Source organism: Delphinus delphis, chromosome 19, assembly GCF_949987515.2.
Source record: "Delphinus delphis chromosome 19, mDelDel1.2, whole genome shotgun sequence".
NCBI classification, from domain to species: domain Eukaryota; kingdom Metazoa; phylum Chordata; class Mammalia; order Artiodactyla; family Delphinidae; genus Delphinus; species Delphinus delphis.
In genome coordinates this window covers 11,931,793-11,947,153 of record NC_082701.1, presented here as the reverse complement: position 1 = coordinate 11,947,153, position 15,361 = coordinate 11,931,793, and the positions used below count along the sequence as shown (strand labels likewise).

General features: G+C 57.4%; 1 protein-coding gene across 4 annotated transcripts; it reads left to right on the top strand.

Moving 5' to 3' along the window:
• Nucleotides 1-251: 251 nt before the first annotated feature.
• TEPSIN (TEPSIN adaptor related protein complex 4 accessory protein) lies at nucleotides 252-11,256 on the top strand. Of its 4 annotated transcripts, XM_059996397.1 has the most exons (13): nucleotides 252-313; nucleotides 2,136-2,208; nucleotides 2,514-2,605; nucleotides 2,773-2,866; nucleotides 5,010-5,077; nucleotides 5,261-5,339; nucleotides 5,465-5,536; nucleotides 6,329-6,532; nucleotides 7,516-7,693; nucleotides 7,834-7,947; nucleotides 8,077-8,155; nucleotides 8,310-8,444; nucleotides 9,400-11,256. In XM_059996397.1, exons 1-13 carry the CDS (start codon nucleotides 266-268, stop codon nucleotides 9,958-9,960), a joined length of 1,797 nt encoding a protein of 598 aa, XP_059852380.1. In that variant the 5' UTR covers nucleotides 252-265; the 3' UTR covers nucleotides 9,961-11,256. The 4 variants fall into 4 exon arrangements, with proteins under 4 accessions (XP_059852380.1, XP_059852382.1, XP_059852378.1 ...); XM_059996399.1 differs by lacking the exon at nucleotides 6,329-6,532; XM_059996395.1 differs by lacking the exon at nucleotides 252-313 and having other exon boundaries at nucleotides 1,356-2,208.
• The last annotated feature ends 4,105 nt before the right edge of the window (nucleotides 11,257-15,361 follow it).

Genomic DNA, 15,361 nt, shown 5'->3' with positions numbered 1-15,361 from the left:
CGCTTTGTCATTGGCCAGGCTTCAGCCCTCGCCTCCGCCTCTCCTCCGGAACCGCTCCTGGTGTTCCAGAGCCTTGCAATTGGCTCGCGGTTTTGTCTGTCTTTGTCCTTGGACTTTGGATTGGTTCATGTGCAAATTGTTTCCCGAAGTCAGCCGCAGGGCCCGCCTCACGCGAGTGATTGGCCAGCGGGGTCAGACCCGCGCAGTTATTGGAAGGGGCTCGGGCCTGGCGGGAGCTGGGCGGGGCCGGAAGCTGACCGGCACCATGGCGGCCACGGTGCCGCTGCGGGACCGCCTGAGCTTCCTGCACCGGGTGAGTGCGGGGGGCCCCGGCCCCGCCGCGCGCCGCCTCCTGGCCTCGTCCCCGGCCCGAACCGGCCGCCTCCCTGGCTCCGCTCGACCCTCGCGGCGTCCCCGCGCCGGGCTCTCCGGCTGCTCCTGAGCTCGGCGTCCCCTCCGTCGTCCCCCGGCCCCTCCCACTTATTCTCTCTACTCTTTTTCACCCCCTTCCGTCCCCTCCTACACCCCAGACCCCTCCTCCTCTCCCCTCCTACTCTTCGGCCCCTCCCAAAGCTGGGGGATCCCACAGCACGTACGTCGAGGGGGCAGGTCAGGCTACCCGTGTGTCAGGTCCACTGGGGACAGTGAGACCCCCTTGAACAAAATCCAAGTTGGAGAAGAGAGCTGTGGGACCCCAGTTTTTGTTTTCTTACCCAACTTAAAGTATCAATAACCTTACAGAAAAGGAAACATAGTGACCCCAAATTCTGTCTAAGATAAACACAACCAGACACTGGTCCGGGAAACAGGGGAAAACCTTTTATTCAGTGGCTCAGGCGGTGGGGGAAGCCCTGAGCTCCACTCCAAATTGTGCAGAGAGGACTGAGAGTTTTCAGGACAGAAGGAGGGACGGGTGGAGCTCAAGTGAAAAATTATAGGCAGTTGGGCAGTGTCCACGGGATACCGGCTGCTGTGCTGATAGCTGGTGGTTACAGAAGCTAGGATCCCATCGTCCAGTAGCGACTGGGAGACAGCCCCTGTCCTTCCTGATGGTTACATTTAGAGGAGTGGCCTTCAGGTCCTTGAGAAAGATACTCCCGAGTTGTAGGAGTTCCGTGTTCACAATTGTAGGTCCTTCTTAGAAAATGCTTCTGAAATGACCCAGTAAATTCTGGCACCTCGAGCTTCCTCAGGCAGGCGGTGGGGATGGGGGTGGGGGGATTCCCGGTTCACCCTCGTGCTGCCAGAAGCACAGTCAGTTCTCTTTGAGCAGAGATTTCGCTACGTGCCAAGCATTCTACGGTTCTGCAGACCTTGCCAGCTCCCCTCTGGGTCTTGGTGGACAAATAGCTAAAGACTGTGTACACACACAGCCTCGTGCGACATTCAGGCAGACCGTATCTGTGGCCAGCACCTCCCGGAGTGCACGTGAAGTCTGTCTACACTGAGGCTTGTGCCCCCCAGATGTTCAATGATGTGGAACGGGTGTTTCTGGGTTTTATCCCTGTAAGCTGTAGGTCTTTGTGCTGAGTCAGCTCTTAATTTCTGCCAACAGGTAAACGTGAGATACACAACTAAGTTGGTTGTTCTTGCTTTGGGTTGTTTCCATGGAGTCCTTTCATAGAAGTGGAGCTGTAGGTCGGTCAGGCTGAATGGTTATGTCACTTTGCTGATTTGTGTTCCGGAAAAATGTAATCTTCCCAGTGCCCTGCGTGGGAAGTGGGAAGGGGGCTGACCCCAAGGGCTTTTTTTTTTTTTTTTGCCAGTCAGTAAGTAGGTAAACTAAAGGTGGTTTTAAGTTGTGCGGCTGTAAGCATAGGGGTCTGGGGGCCATGCCGAATCCTGACCCAGAGGGCCCGTCACCATGGAGACCACCACCCATTTCCTCTTCCCAGGCGTTCATGCTGACCTCCACAAGGGAGGCTCCTGCAGGCTTCCTGTGGCCAGTAGGACCATAACTGCCCTCTCTGGGTCCCCTCACCCTGTGGCATGCCAACAACGAGATGTGTGGAGACCGGTGCCCCGAGAACGAGGGCTCCTGTGGCCCATCTCAGGAATGGGTGGCCCCTTTGGTGTCCGGGGGCCCCCTGTGTGCATGGCCACTCACTGTGGGCAGGGCTCTCCCTCCCTTTCAGCTCCCGATTCTCCTGAAGGGAACGTCGGATGATGACGTCCCGTGTCCAGGCTACCTGTTTGAGGAGATCGCCAGTATCCTTCCTTGTGGACACATGTGGGGGCCCTGGAGCAGGGTTCCTGGGCTTCTACCCTGAGCGGGCCACGGCTCCTTTTCCATAGTAGCCAGGTGTGAGCGGGCTCTGAAAGCCGCACTACTGATGATATGAGGCCCAGGAAACCCTCGAAGCCTGATGCTCCTGAAACCAGGGCCTGGGTGGGCGCCTGCTGGGGGGACACGCTGAGGAGCGTGTGGCAGGAAGGCCTGGCTTCTCGCCCAGGCCAGCGGCCGTGTGCGGCCCAGGGTCAGCTCGCCCCTTCCCTAACCGAGCGCCTCCCAGAGATCACCCACGAGTCCCTGGGCAGCAGCCAGTGCCTCCTGGAGTACCTGCTGAGCCGTCTGCAGAGCGGCTCTGGCCGCGTGAAGCTCAAGGTGAGTCCGTGAGCGGCTCCGCAGACTTTCCTGGGGGTTAGTTTAGGGCCCAGTCCTGCCCCCGGTGGTGAGGCTGGAGGGGAGGGGTGAGCCGGGGGCACGGTGGCTGTGTCGGGAGGGGTGCCATTCTTTGGGCCCAGCTCTGCCCCATGTGCCTGCTCCCCCAGGTACTGAAGATCATGCTGCACCTGTGCGGTCATGGCTCCTCGTCCTTCCTGCTCATCCTTAAGCGCAACCCCGCCTTCATCCAGGAAGCCGCAGGTACAGCACCGGCACAACCCAGTGGAGGTGCAGGGAGGAGGGTGGCCAGGGCAGGTCTTGGCCAAATCCCATAACCCGGGCCCCCACTCCCCCACCCCTTACTCATGCTCCCACCCTGTGCTCCGTCCACCCTGTCCTCTGCTGCCAGCTCCTCTGTGCCGGACCCTTCCCTCCTCCCCAAAGGGCCAGGCCAGCTCAGCTGGGGGCTCCTCCAAGCCCTCCCTGCGCTTAGCCCCCTGCTCCTCCCCTGTGTTCACCGCACTGTACAGAATGACTGGTGTCTGTCCGTGAGCCCTGCCAGGCCCTTGCGGCCTGGACCTTTCCTGTCCTTGTGCCCTGCACACGGTGGGCGCTCGGCAAGCGTCCGCACTGCCATCCCTGCCACGGGCTCTCTCTTCTCCCCAGGGCTGCTCCTCAGGGCCCTAGTAAGCCTTCCGCTGTTGGAAGGGCTGTGGGAGGACGGGACTGGTGAGGCCGGCAGGAGAGGTGGGGCTCTGGCCTGTCGTGGTCCAGGCGACAGGTGGGTCTGGGGTGGAGCCCCATCACTCACCCACCCCCAGGCCGGAGGTGTCCGTGCGTCTCTCATCTCTTGTTAACAAGGACTTGTGGGGACATGGCCTGAGATCTTCTCCTCGGGTGGGGCAAACTGAACAGGAGGGCCTTGGTGTTCAGGCAAGAACCCACCCTGCCAAGCTGTCCCTGAGGGGCAATGCCACGGAGGGGACTGAGTCCCTCGGCCACTGCTTGCTTGCAGGAGACCCTCAGCAGTTAGCGAGTTAGTCCCACCCGCCAGGTGCTGGGACTTATCCCACCCACACCCCAAATCCACTGTCTCCCCTTTACTGCAGGCAGGACTGAGGCTGGGGTGGGGCTGGGCTGCCCGTGGGCCCTGGGCCACTATGCCAGCGCCTCGGAGACAGGGAATGGCCTTGAAGCGGGCACAGACCATGACTCAGCAGATGCCCAGAGGCATCCAGGGGGCTGGGGGTGCACTTGTCACGGCTTAGCTCCCCGGAGCTTGTGCACTGAAGCAGCACGGCTGGTTCATACTCACCAGCCAGCTGGTCAGAATGGGCCTGTCCCGCTGGGCAGCTCATGTGACCATGGCTGGTGCCAGATGTCACCTCTATCCTGGTCTCCAAAGAGGGCAGATGAAGCAGAACAGGGACAGCAGACCGTGGTTTTCTGTTGGCACCAAAATCGCTTGAGCTCTGAGCACTGCCCCCAGAGGACGGGTGCCCAGATAGGCCTGCATAGGCTGTGAGAAGAGATGGTGCTGGAGCGGGAAGGTACACAGAGAGGACGGCCCTACTTTGGGGGCCAGGTGGGGGTCCCCTGCAATTCGAGGCTTGGGCCCCACAGGGAGGGTGGGAGCTGTGGCACAGCAGCAGGGAGGTGCCCGCCCTACCTGGTTGCAGGGCCGTGGTCTGCACACCCCGGGGCTGGCCTGCCAGGGTGGAGACAGTACCAGATGGGTGAAAAGTGCGATGTGTTTGGACAGAGGAAACAGAGAGGCCCTGCTCTTCCTCTCAGCTCTGAAAGGATGAGGTGGAGCCAGGCATAAGGTGTCCTCCAGCTAGTGCAAGGGCCCTGCGGCAGGGAGAGCCCGCGAGTGGCTTAATGAGATTTAAGCTCGTTTGATTCACCACATCTGAAGTTTTATGAGCAGGAGACTTTTCAGACGTGGTAAGGAACTTGAGTTTTATCATCTTTGAGCCCCTGGAAGCGCTAAGTGTTTTGAATCGAACAAGAGCCCCCTCTGGTTGCCTCTGGGTGGAGAAGGGGTTGAGGGGAGGCAGTTAGGCCGCGGGTGCAGGAGCTCAGGCGGGGGCGGCAGTGGGGTCAGGGAGTGATGCAGCCCATGATGTTCTGGAGGTCGGATTGCAGCCTCGCCGCTGGGGGTGTGGGCCGGGGGAGCCGAGGGGTTGTGAGGGCATAGCCACCTCAGGCCTGGGGATGGTGGTGCATCTGTGCTTTAGGAAGCCCCCAGGGACTCGGGGGGGATGCTGAGCAGGGGCTTCCTGGGGGGCTGGGCGGGGCCGAGGCTCACCACCTGTGTCGGGGGTGGGCTTTGAGGCTGGGCCCCTCGGGGTGGTTGGCATAGCCCAGCTCAGCTCTGCTCCCCTCTGCCTCCGTCCCGCAGTTTTCACGGGACCCCCGGATCCTCTCCATGGGAACAGCTTGTACCAGAAGGTGCGGGCAGCCGCCCAGGTGAGCCCAGGACCCAGGTCTCTCCCTGCTTTTCCCACCCGGGACTCTGGTTCCACTCCTGCTGTGGGACGAGAGCCCCTGTGTGTGGCCCTCAGAGGAGAAGGGGACAGGGGTGCAGAGCAGAGGGGTGGGCGGGAGGACAGCGGCGTGTGGCTGTGCTGAGTGTCCTCTGCCTCTGCCTAGGACTTGGGGGCTGCCTTGTTCTCGGACGCCTTGTCACCTCTGCCTCCTTCCCAGCCACCCAGGGCCCTGCCTCCAGCAGGTATGCAAGTACGTCCAGCCCCATCACCAGGTTCCACTCTGCGGGGGCTCACGGCCTCTCCTCCCCTGAGTATCCGTGACTGAGGGTGGGGGTCCCCGCCGCTGCTGACGTGGGCCTCCCCACAGGCATGGGCTCCCAGTCCAGGCCCCAGAGCTCCCTACAGGGCTTCGGCTACAGCAAGGAACGGGGCCACACAGGTGAGTGCTGTGGGGATGAGGGGCCGGGCGAGGGGTGGGCGGGGCCTGTGCGCCCCCCGACTGACTTCCCTCCCACCCTGGGGCGGCAGGGCAGGTGCAGCTGGCTCTGTTTAACCGACAGGTGAGAAGCCAGGCTGAGGGTCAGCCTTGCACTCGGGCCCCCAGCGCTGGCTCCTTCAAGGAGCCGAGGGCAGAGGGTGGTGGTCCTGGCTGTGGCAGGGGTGATTTAGAGCAGGCCGGGTGCCGGCCCTGCTTGCTGGGAGAGCCTGAGGCCCCAGCAGGGCCACTGGGCCGTGTCAGGCTGCTGTGCTGACTGTGTGGTCACGGCTCCCAGTTCCCTGGCACTTGTAATTCCCGAAGTGGGTCTGCCTCAGAGGCCCCACCTGTTCCTAATTTGGGGGTGGCCGCCGGATCACCCTCTGTGGGGCACTCGTGGGAAGGCCCTTCAGCCCTGGGCGTGAGCACTCCTTAAGCGGCCACGGAGATTGTGGTTCTCAGGACAAGCACCTCAGGTGGCCCCCTGCTCCGAGGCGGGGACCCAGGGGGCACAGCGGCACAGCTTTGCTGTGAGCTGCCGAGCGCCCAGGTTCCACGGGGCCAGGATGCACTGAAGTGAATTCACCACGGAAGCTTCCGGAAGGGCCCTGTCCCTCCACACGGTCTCTGCTCTGTGACTGCAGCTTGTGTCCTGCTTCCAAGTCCTGGGTGGGGAGCAGGCAGGGGCACCTCATCCTGGGAAAACGGGGCAGGACTGAGAGGGGCTGCGCCGTCTCCTCTCCGTCTCTGGTGCAGGCTCTGCAGGCGAAGCCTTCCTGTCCACCATCCAGAAGGCCGCAGAGGTGGTGGCCAGCGCCATGCGCCCTGGGCCTGAGAGCCCCAGCTCCCAGAGGTCCCTTCTGCGAGGTGACGCCTACCAGCCGGCTGTGACACCTTCAGCCGGCCTCGGCCCTCCAACCCCTGGGAACCCTCTCCCCACAGCCGGCCCAGGTGCCCGAGGTATCCAGCGAGACTCCTCCCCTGGAGGGGTCTGGCTTCCCCCTCCCAGGGCCCTGGGCTTCCTGTCACCTGTTCGGGCCAGGCCGGAGCTGATGGGGGAGGAGGAAGAAAGCAGCCCACCCATGGTGGGAGGGGGTACGAGCCACACCCTGCCGCTCCCACGACATCTCTCAGAGCCAGCATGCTCCATTGGCCACGTGGGAACCCCCACAGAGCCGGCCGCCCACACGACTCGAGTTCCCTGGGGCCTCTGCGGTGGCTGCCTTGTCCCTGCACTGTCTGACGTCTCTGTCAGTCTGCTCTGGGTGGGAACTTGGGTGGTAAGGCCCCACGAGAAGGCGGGGTCCGCCCAGGATCCCAGCTGCTCAGACACAGAAGCAGGACTTGAGCTGGGACGGGAGCCCAGCCCCAGCTCTTGTGCATTCACCCAGCGCGTTCAAGCGGCTGTGCAGCCCATCAGGGCCCAGGGACAACAGGGAAGCCCCCCACAGGGGCCAGGCTCCGTGGCACGTGCGTTCTAGTGGTGAGCTGTAAGAAAGGAAGGAGGGGCATCTGTCTGTGATCTCCGCCTTTCCCAGAAGCTGCTGTCACGTTTGTCTGGCTAGAAGGAAGAATGTCAGGACTCACTGGGATTTGAGAGCTGCTGTGCTGGGCGCCGCCCCACTGCCCCAGCCCGCTGCCCTGCGTGTCCTGCCTCCCGCCTGGCCTGTGGTGCCTGGCACTGCTTCCTGCATCTTCCAGGCTGGGCGTGTCCTGTGCGGGACCCCCCACCCTGGCCCTGAGTCAGAATGTGCCCCATTCTGTCCCGTCTCCTCTTGCCTGGTGTTTCCTGGAGCTGGAGCCCAGGCGGCCACCCTGTCCACATCTCGGGACCCAGCCCCCAGGCCCTTCCCTGGGTCTCCCCATCCAGGGCTCCTGGAAGATGGACATGGGGCCAGTCTGAGGCCCACAAGGGTCTTACCCTTGGTCACTGTTTCTTCCAGCCATGAGACACCAGCCTGGGCAGGCCGGAGGCGGCTGGGAGGAGCTGGACAGCAGCCCAAACTCTCAGGATTCTTCCCAGGAAAATGACGACCTGGGCAAGGCCTCGGACTCAGGTAGTCCGTCGGGCAGTGACAGCCCCTCAGGGGCCAGCCGGGCACCCAGCGACCTGGCAGAAAGGTGAGCCAGCACCCCAGGGCACCCCTCCCTGCCCTGCTCCAGGGTCCTACCCCGATGGGGGAGACTTGACCCGGAAAGGCTTAACCCCTCCTGGCATGGGTGGAGTCCACTCTCTTTCCTGACCTGCGTGCCCCCGACAGGGTCGAGGCCGTGATCCTGAGTGACTGCCAGCAGGAGCTGAGCCTGGTCCGGGCCGTGACACGGGGGCCACATTGCTTCCTGAGCCGAGAGGAGGTGCAGCACTTCGTCAAAGAGTGAGCCCCGGACCCACTGCAGGCCCCCCAGCCCTGCGCCCCCCCCCCCGCCTCTCACCCTGGCTCTGCACACCGCCCCCCTCTTGCTCTGCTGGCCCAGCCCCATTGCCCGGTGCCCCCTACATGCAGGTGTGGACTCCTCAACTGTGAGGCCGTGCTGGAGCTGCTCGTCCGCCACCTGGGCGCAACCAGCGAGCGTGTGCAGATGGTGAGGGGGGGCGGGGGTGGTGGTGGGTGAGGGGGGAGTGAGCACGGGATTCCGGTGGACCGCCCAGCTCGGCTGAGGGCCGAGAGGAGGGAGGGAGCTGGTCAGACAGCCCTCCCTGGGGGTGGACCCTGCTGACATCAAGCCCGCCCCGCAGAGAGCCCTGGGTGCCATCGCCTCCCTCGGGTGCACCGACCTGCTCTCCCAGGAGCGAGTCCTGCTCCTTGCCCGGCCTCGGCTGCAGGAGCTCAGTGTGGGCAGCCCTGGACCCGTGACCAACAAGGCCACCAAGGTGGGCAGCCTCTGGGACCCAGAGAAGCGGGCACAGGACGCCTCGGCAGCCCCACACCGTCTCCCCCACCCTCCACTGCCTTCCCTAGACCCGCCCCTCCTGCCCTTGCTGGACAGGAGGGACAGGTCATGCCCTTAGGACAGCGGTCGGGGGCCTGGCCTCTCCCCCGCCCTTCTGCCCAGCAGCTCTGCCCTTCGGGCGACTCGCTCTCCCTCAGGGCTCGTCTCCTGTGGGAAGCTCTCCTCGAATGCTTGGATGCATCTGTCCCTCTGTTCTGTACTCTGGGTCACAGCTCGTGGGTCTGAGCTCTGCTCCCAGATCCCCAGCTCCAGGAGGACAGAAATGGTTCCGTTCGTCTGAGTCTTCTTTCCACTGATGAATGTGGGGAGGCCACCCGGGATCTTCGCTGGGGGCCCCTCGGCAGCAGCCAGGCCCCAGCACCTCCGCCCGCTGTTGGCATCCTTCGGCTTCTGGTTTCCTCTGTGGTGGCTGAAGATTCAGATCCTTAGTCACCTGTCCCTAAACTGCCCTTCTTCAAAGCACTAGTGAACCTGCCACACACGAAACACGTTGTGGGCATGTCACGGTGGTGTTTCTAAAACCTGGGAAGGACCCAGGAGTCTGGCAGGTGGGAACGATCAGGGGGTTTAGACATGTCTGTTCTCTCCGCGTGTGTGTCAGGTGCTTGTGTGGCACCTGACCAGGGGGGCTTTTCCTGCTCTGGCAGGTCACACGGCAGCTTGACGCCGGGAAAGTGTCCATTTGTGTGACAGTGGGTGGGGAGCAGCAGCGCTGCAGTTGGGGGAATGACACGAGAATAGTTGTGAGCGGCTAGCGGCCCTGCCCCCTGCTCTGGGCAGCGGCATTGAGGAGGGAACTGGGAGGGCCATGTCCTCTGAGATTCCTGGAGGAGCACAGGAGCCCTCACTGATTCCCCTCTTCTTCCCTCGTTCAGATCCTGAGACACTTTGAAGCCTCCTGCCGACAGTGGCCCCCTGCCCGGAGGCCCCCAGCCGAGCCTGGCCCCGCAGTCGCCCGTGTGGGCCCATCAGACCTGCTGACCGACACCCTGCCTTTCACGGGGGGCCAGGGTTTCCTGCAGCCTCTGAGTTCAGCTCTGTTTTCGCCCAAGGGCACCGCTCCCCCATCGGGGCTGCAGCCCAGCCCTGTGCCCCCGACTTTCCTGGAGGGCTGCCCCCTTCCAGCCCGTGCGGATGCCAGGGAGGCCAAGACCAGACTGGCAGGTTCCAGAGAGCAGGGGGCTGGATCCGAGCGGGGCCCGTTCGGCACAGACACTGCAAAGAGAGGGCCAGAGCTTGACCCGGGCCCCGGGGATAGCTGTGACTCCTTGTTCGCTGGCATGGAACTGGTGGCCTGTCCCCACCTGGTGGGGGCCGGGACTGCTGCAGAAGAACCCCTCCCAGCCTGCCAGGCTCCCTGGACGTCGTCACAGAGGGTGGCAGCAAAGGAGCCTTCTGGCTCTGAGCCATCAGCTTTCGCATTCTTAAACTCATGATCTTGTCAGCCTGGGCCACTTGCAGAGTCTGTGTCCCCCAGCCCCTCACTCCTAGGACTCTGTGACTTTGTGCTGTCCCCATGTGCCCACAGCCTCTGTGTCCCACCAAAGAGTGGCTCCCCTCAGGTGTCTGCAGTCGGCCTCGCCCTCCTCTGGCCTCCTCCCCTCACCCACTGAGGCCTTGGTGAGGGTAGCCTCCCAGCCAGGTAAGCTCAGAGTGGACAGCCCACCCAGTGACGAGAATAGCCACCAGTAAAACACAGATAATATTTCAGGAGTCCACGAACCAGCAAGAGCCAGGCCGGCACTGCTGGAAGGGTCATCCTTGCCCGTGGGGGCTACTCCCCAACCTTGTCCCTGAGGTGGGTTCCCCATTTTTCTGCTGGGGGGCAGGACCCCCCCCCCAGCCCACCCCGTGGGTATGATGGCCGAGGAGCAGCCCCCCAAGCAGCCCGCAGGACACACAGGGAGGGCGGGACGGGCACAGAATGAGGAGCCGAGTGCTTGCTGAGACTGGCAGCCGGCGGGCCCTGGGCTGCCGGGTCCCCCACCTCACAGCCACCTGGTCTGGCCGGATGAGCACACCACCCGCTTTTCCCAGTTGCCAAAGGGATCCTAAGGGAGGACAGTGGGGTGGGTGTATGGCGTGGCCTGCCTGGAGGGTGTGGGCGGGAAGGCCTGCTGACCGAGCTCAGAGACCAGACGCCCCTTGGAACTGTCCTCAGTCCCCAGGGTCCTCATGGGCACACAGAGAGGGGCACCGGGGGAGACAGACAGGTCCTGTCTGCAGGCTGAGCCCAGGCCCGACCCCCAGCCAAGCTTCTGCTGTTTCCAGACGACAGGCCTGAGAGGAGGACCGCAGGGCCACCTCAGTCATTCCCGCCTGCCCCCACTGTCTCCTTGGCCAGAGACTGGCCATTTGGACTTGAATTCCTATAGCAGCAGGCAGGCACAGGGCCTCACAAATGCTGACCTCGGGGTCCCCTGGGGAAACCCCTGCCTGCCTGGCCCTCAGAAACAAGGATTTTTGGGTGGATTTGGAATCACTGCTTGGGTCTTTGAGGTCAGATCCCTCTCTCAGCGGGGGTAGCGGGGGTGTCCTAAGCAGCGTCACACCTTCTCGTCCAGCAGGATGGGGTCCTTTCCAGCACTGGGTCCCTGTGTGACCCGTGTCAGCTCCCCCCTGCCGTGACCACTGCCTGCAGACTGTACGGCCACCTCAGAGCAATGGCTGTGGTCCTTCTTGGAAGAACTGGGGTTGACCTGGGGTCACACCTCCTACATAAACACTGCTGTTCACACAAAGCTGCACTGTTTGCTTTTTTTTTTAATTTTCCATGTTTGTGTGTCTGTGTGTGTGTCTGTGTGTGTGTGTGTGTGTGTGTGTGTGTGTGTGTGTGTGAAAATGGCCCTAAGGGGCACACAGAGAGACTTCTAAAAGCAGGGACAGGTATTTCTTCCTTAAATGTTTGTTAAGACTCCCTAGTGGAACTATCTTGTCCTGTAATTTTCTAAATTGCAAGGTTTTTAACTATGAAGTTCAATTTCTTAAGTAGATTTAGGATGATTTGGGTTATCTATTTCTTCATAGGCGAGCTTAAGTAATTTTTTTTTTAAATTTATTTTTGGCTGCATTGGTCTTCGTTGCTGCATGCGGGCTTTCCCCAGTTGCAGTGGGCGGGGGCCACTCCTTGTTGCGGTGCGCGGGCCTGTCACTGCAGTGGCCTCTCGTGGAGCACCGGCTGTAGGCGTGCAGGCTTCAGTAGTTGTGGCATGTGAGCTCAGTAGTTGTGGCTCATGGGCTCTAGAGCACAGGCTCGGTAGTTGTGGCGCACGGGCTTAGCTGCTCCGTGGCATATGGGATCCTCCTGGACCAGGGCTCAAACCTGTGTCCCCTGCATTGGCAGGCGGATTCTTAACCACTGCACCACCAGGGGAGCCCCAGCTATAGAGTTTTTCTAGCCTACTTTTCATTATTCTTTCAATTTCTATAGAGTCCCACCTGTCATTTCTGTTACTGATAATTTTTCGCCTTGGTTAGTCTGATTAGAGGTTTATTAATATTACTGACCTTTTCGAAGAACTAACTTGGTTTAATTCTATCTACTAGTTTTATGTTTTCTATTTCATTGATTTTTGCTCTTTATTATTTCATTCATTCTGGTTGTTTTTCTTTCTCTAGTTTTCTAAAGCTTAGATTATTGATTTGAGAACTTTATTCTTTTCTAATACAAACGTTTTAAAAATATTTATTTATTTGGCTGCACCAGGTCTTAGTTGTGGCATGTGGGATCATTTTCTTTTTTTTTTTAGTTGTGGCATGCAGGATCTTTAGTTGAGGCATGTGGGATATTTAGTTGTGGCATGCAGAATCTTTGGTTGAGGCATGTGGGCTCTTTTAGTTGCGGCAGGCAGGATCTAGTTCCCTGACCAGGGATCAAACTTGGGCCCCCTGCATTGGGAGCATGGAATCCCACACGTTTTCCTCTAGACACTGCTTTAGCTGCATCCCATGAATTTTGAAATATTTTATTTTTATTCAGTTCAAAATATTTTCTAATTTTCCATAAGACTTTCTTTTTGTCTGATGGATTATTTTAAAGTGTGTTTTTTTTGTTATTACTACTTTAACTCTGATGTAAGAGAACATATTTTGTGAGACTTCCATTATATTGTTAAAGATTTCAAACTTTTGTTAAAGTTTGTTTAGTGGCCCAGAATATAGTCTATCTTGGTGAATGTTCCATGTACGCTTGGTCTAGAGAACTACAGACCAATCTCCTTCATCAACATAGATTAAAAAAAAAAATCCTCAACAAGATATTAGCAAAACAGGGCTTCCCTGGTAGCGCAGTGGTTAAGGATCCGCCTGCCAATGCAGGGGACATGGGTTCGAGCCCTGGTCCGCAGAGCAGGATCCCACATGCCGTGGAGCAGTGAAGCCCGTGTGCCACAGCTACTGAGCCTACGCTCTAGAGCCTGCAAGCCACAACTACTGAAGCCTGCGCACCTAGAGCCTGTGCTCCGCAACAAGAGAAGCCACTGCAATGAGAAGCCCGCGCACCACAACGAAGAGTAACCCCTGCTTTCTGCAACTAGAGAAAGCCCGCACGCAGCAACAAAGACCCAGCGCAGCCAAAAAATAAAAATAAATTAATTAATTAAAAAAAATTAGCGAAACAAATCCAGCAATATACAAAAAGTAATACACCACAATAAGTGGAGTTTTTCCTGGGGAAGGAAGGCTGGTTCAACATCTGAAAATCAATCAGTGCAATTCATCATATTAACACACTAAAGGAGAAAGAATCACATTATCATTTTACACAGAAATAGCAACAGAGAAAATTGAACATTCATTCATGATTTTTTAAAAAACCAAGCTAGAAATATAACAATTTCTTTCACCTGGTAAAGGGTATCTACAAAAATCTCGTGGCTAACACCATACTTAATGGCAAAGGACTGGATGTTTTCCCCCTAAGATTGGGAACAAGGCCAGGTTGTCCACGCTCATCACTTCTGTTTAGCATTGTCCTGGAAGCTCCAGCCACAAAATAAAAGAAGAAAAAAATAAAAGGCAAACACATTGGAAAGGAGGAAATAAAACTTTCTATTCACAGAGAGCATGATTGTCTATGTAGAAAATCACATGGGATCTACACAAAACCCTAAAACTAATAAATGAGTTTAGCAAGAATACAGGCTACAGAGTAAATTATACCATGAACTGTATTTTCGTATACTGGTGATAAACAATTGGAAATTGACATTTAAAAAGCTATTATTTATGATAGGGCTTCCCTGGTGGTGCAGTGGTTAAGAATCCACCTACCAATGCAGGGGACACGGGTTCAAGCCCTGGTCCGGGAAGATCCCACATGCCGCGGAGCAACAGCCCACGCACCACAACAACTACTGAACCTGCGCTCTAGAGCCCACGTGCCACAACTGCTGAGCCCACGTGCTACAACTACTGAAGCCCGTGTGCCACAACTGCTGAGCCCACGTGGTACAACTACTGAAGCCCACGCGCCTAGAGCCCGTGCTCCACAACAAGAGAAGCCACCGCAATAAGAAGGCCATGCACTGCAAAGAAGAGTAGCCCCTGCTCGCTGCAGCTAGAGAAAGCCTGCACACAGCAACGAAGACTCAACACAGCCAAAAATAAAAATAAATAAAATAAATTTATTTAAGAAAAACAAAAAAACACTATTATTTACGATAGCATCTGAAAAATGAAATAATTAGGTATAAATCTAAAAAATATATGTAGGCTCCGTATGATGAAAATACAAAAGACTGATGAAGGAAATCAATGAAGACCTACATAAATGGAGAGATATACCATGTTCACAGATTGGAAAATTTTACTGTTAAGATGTCAATTCTCCCCAGATTGATCTATAGATTTAACATAGTCCCCATCAAACTCACCTTGGATTTTTTTGTAGATGGAGACAAGCTGATCCTAAAAGCTACAGCCAAAGTCAAAGCAATTAGAATAGCTAAGGTGATTTTGAAAAAGAACACAGAAGGCTCACAGTACCTGATTTGAAGTGTGAGATGGGTGAAAGTTCAGACACAGATCAATGAACCAGTACAGACAGTTCAGAAACAGACCCACACAGATATGGTCAATTGGTTTTCCACAGGTGTCAAGGTAATTCAATGGAGAAAGGACAGACTTTCACCGGATAGTACTAAAACAACTGGAAGAAAAGAATGAGGCTTGGCCCCATCTCATATCTTACACAAGTTTTTTAAAATTTATTTTATTTATTTATTTTTGGCTGTGTTGGGTATTTGTTGCTGCACGGGCTTTCTCTAGTTGCGGTGAGCGGGGGCTTCTCTTCATTGTGGTGCATGGGCTTCTCCTTGTGGTGGCTTCTCTTGTTGCAGACCACAGCCTCTAGGCATGTGGGCTTCAATTGTTGTGGTGCATGGGCTCAGTAGTTGTGGCTCACAGGCTCTAGAGCGCAGGTTCAGTAGTTGTGGCTTAGTTGCTCCGCGGCATGTGGGATCTTCCTGCACAAGGCCTCGAACCCATGTCTCCTGCATTGGCAGGCAGATTCTTAACCACTGCACCACCAGGGAAGCCCCTCTTACACAAAATTTAAAGTGAGCCACAGACCTAAGTGTAAAACTTCCAGAAGAAAACCTAGCAGAAAATGTTCTGTCCTTGGATTAGGCAATGGCGTCTATGAGATACAAAAAGCTCAAACTGTAATAGAAAAAACTGGGCGTCATCAAAGTTGAAGAACTTCACTTTGAATGACACAGTGAAGAGGACAAAAAGACAAGCCACAGACTAGAGAAGATGTTTGCAAATCACAGTCCTCAGGAAGGACTTGTATCGAGAACATATAATGAACACTCAAAACTCGATGATAAAACAAAA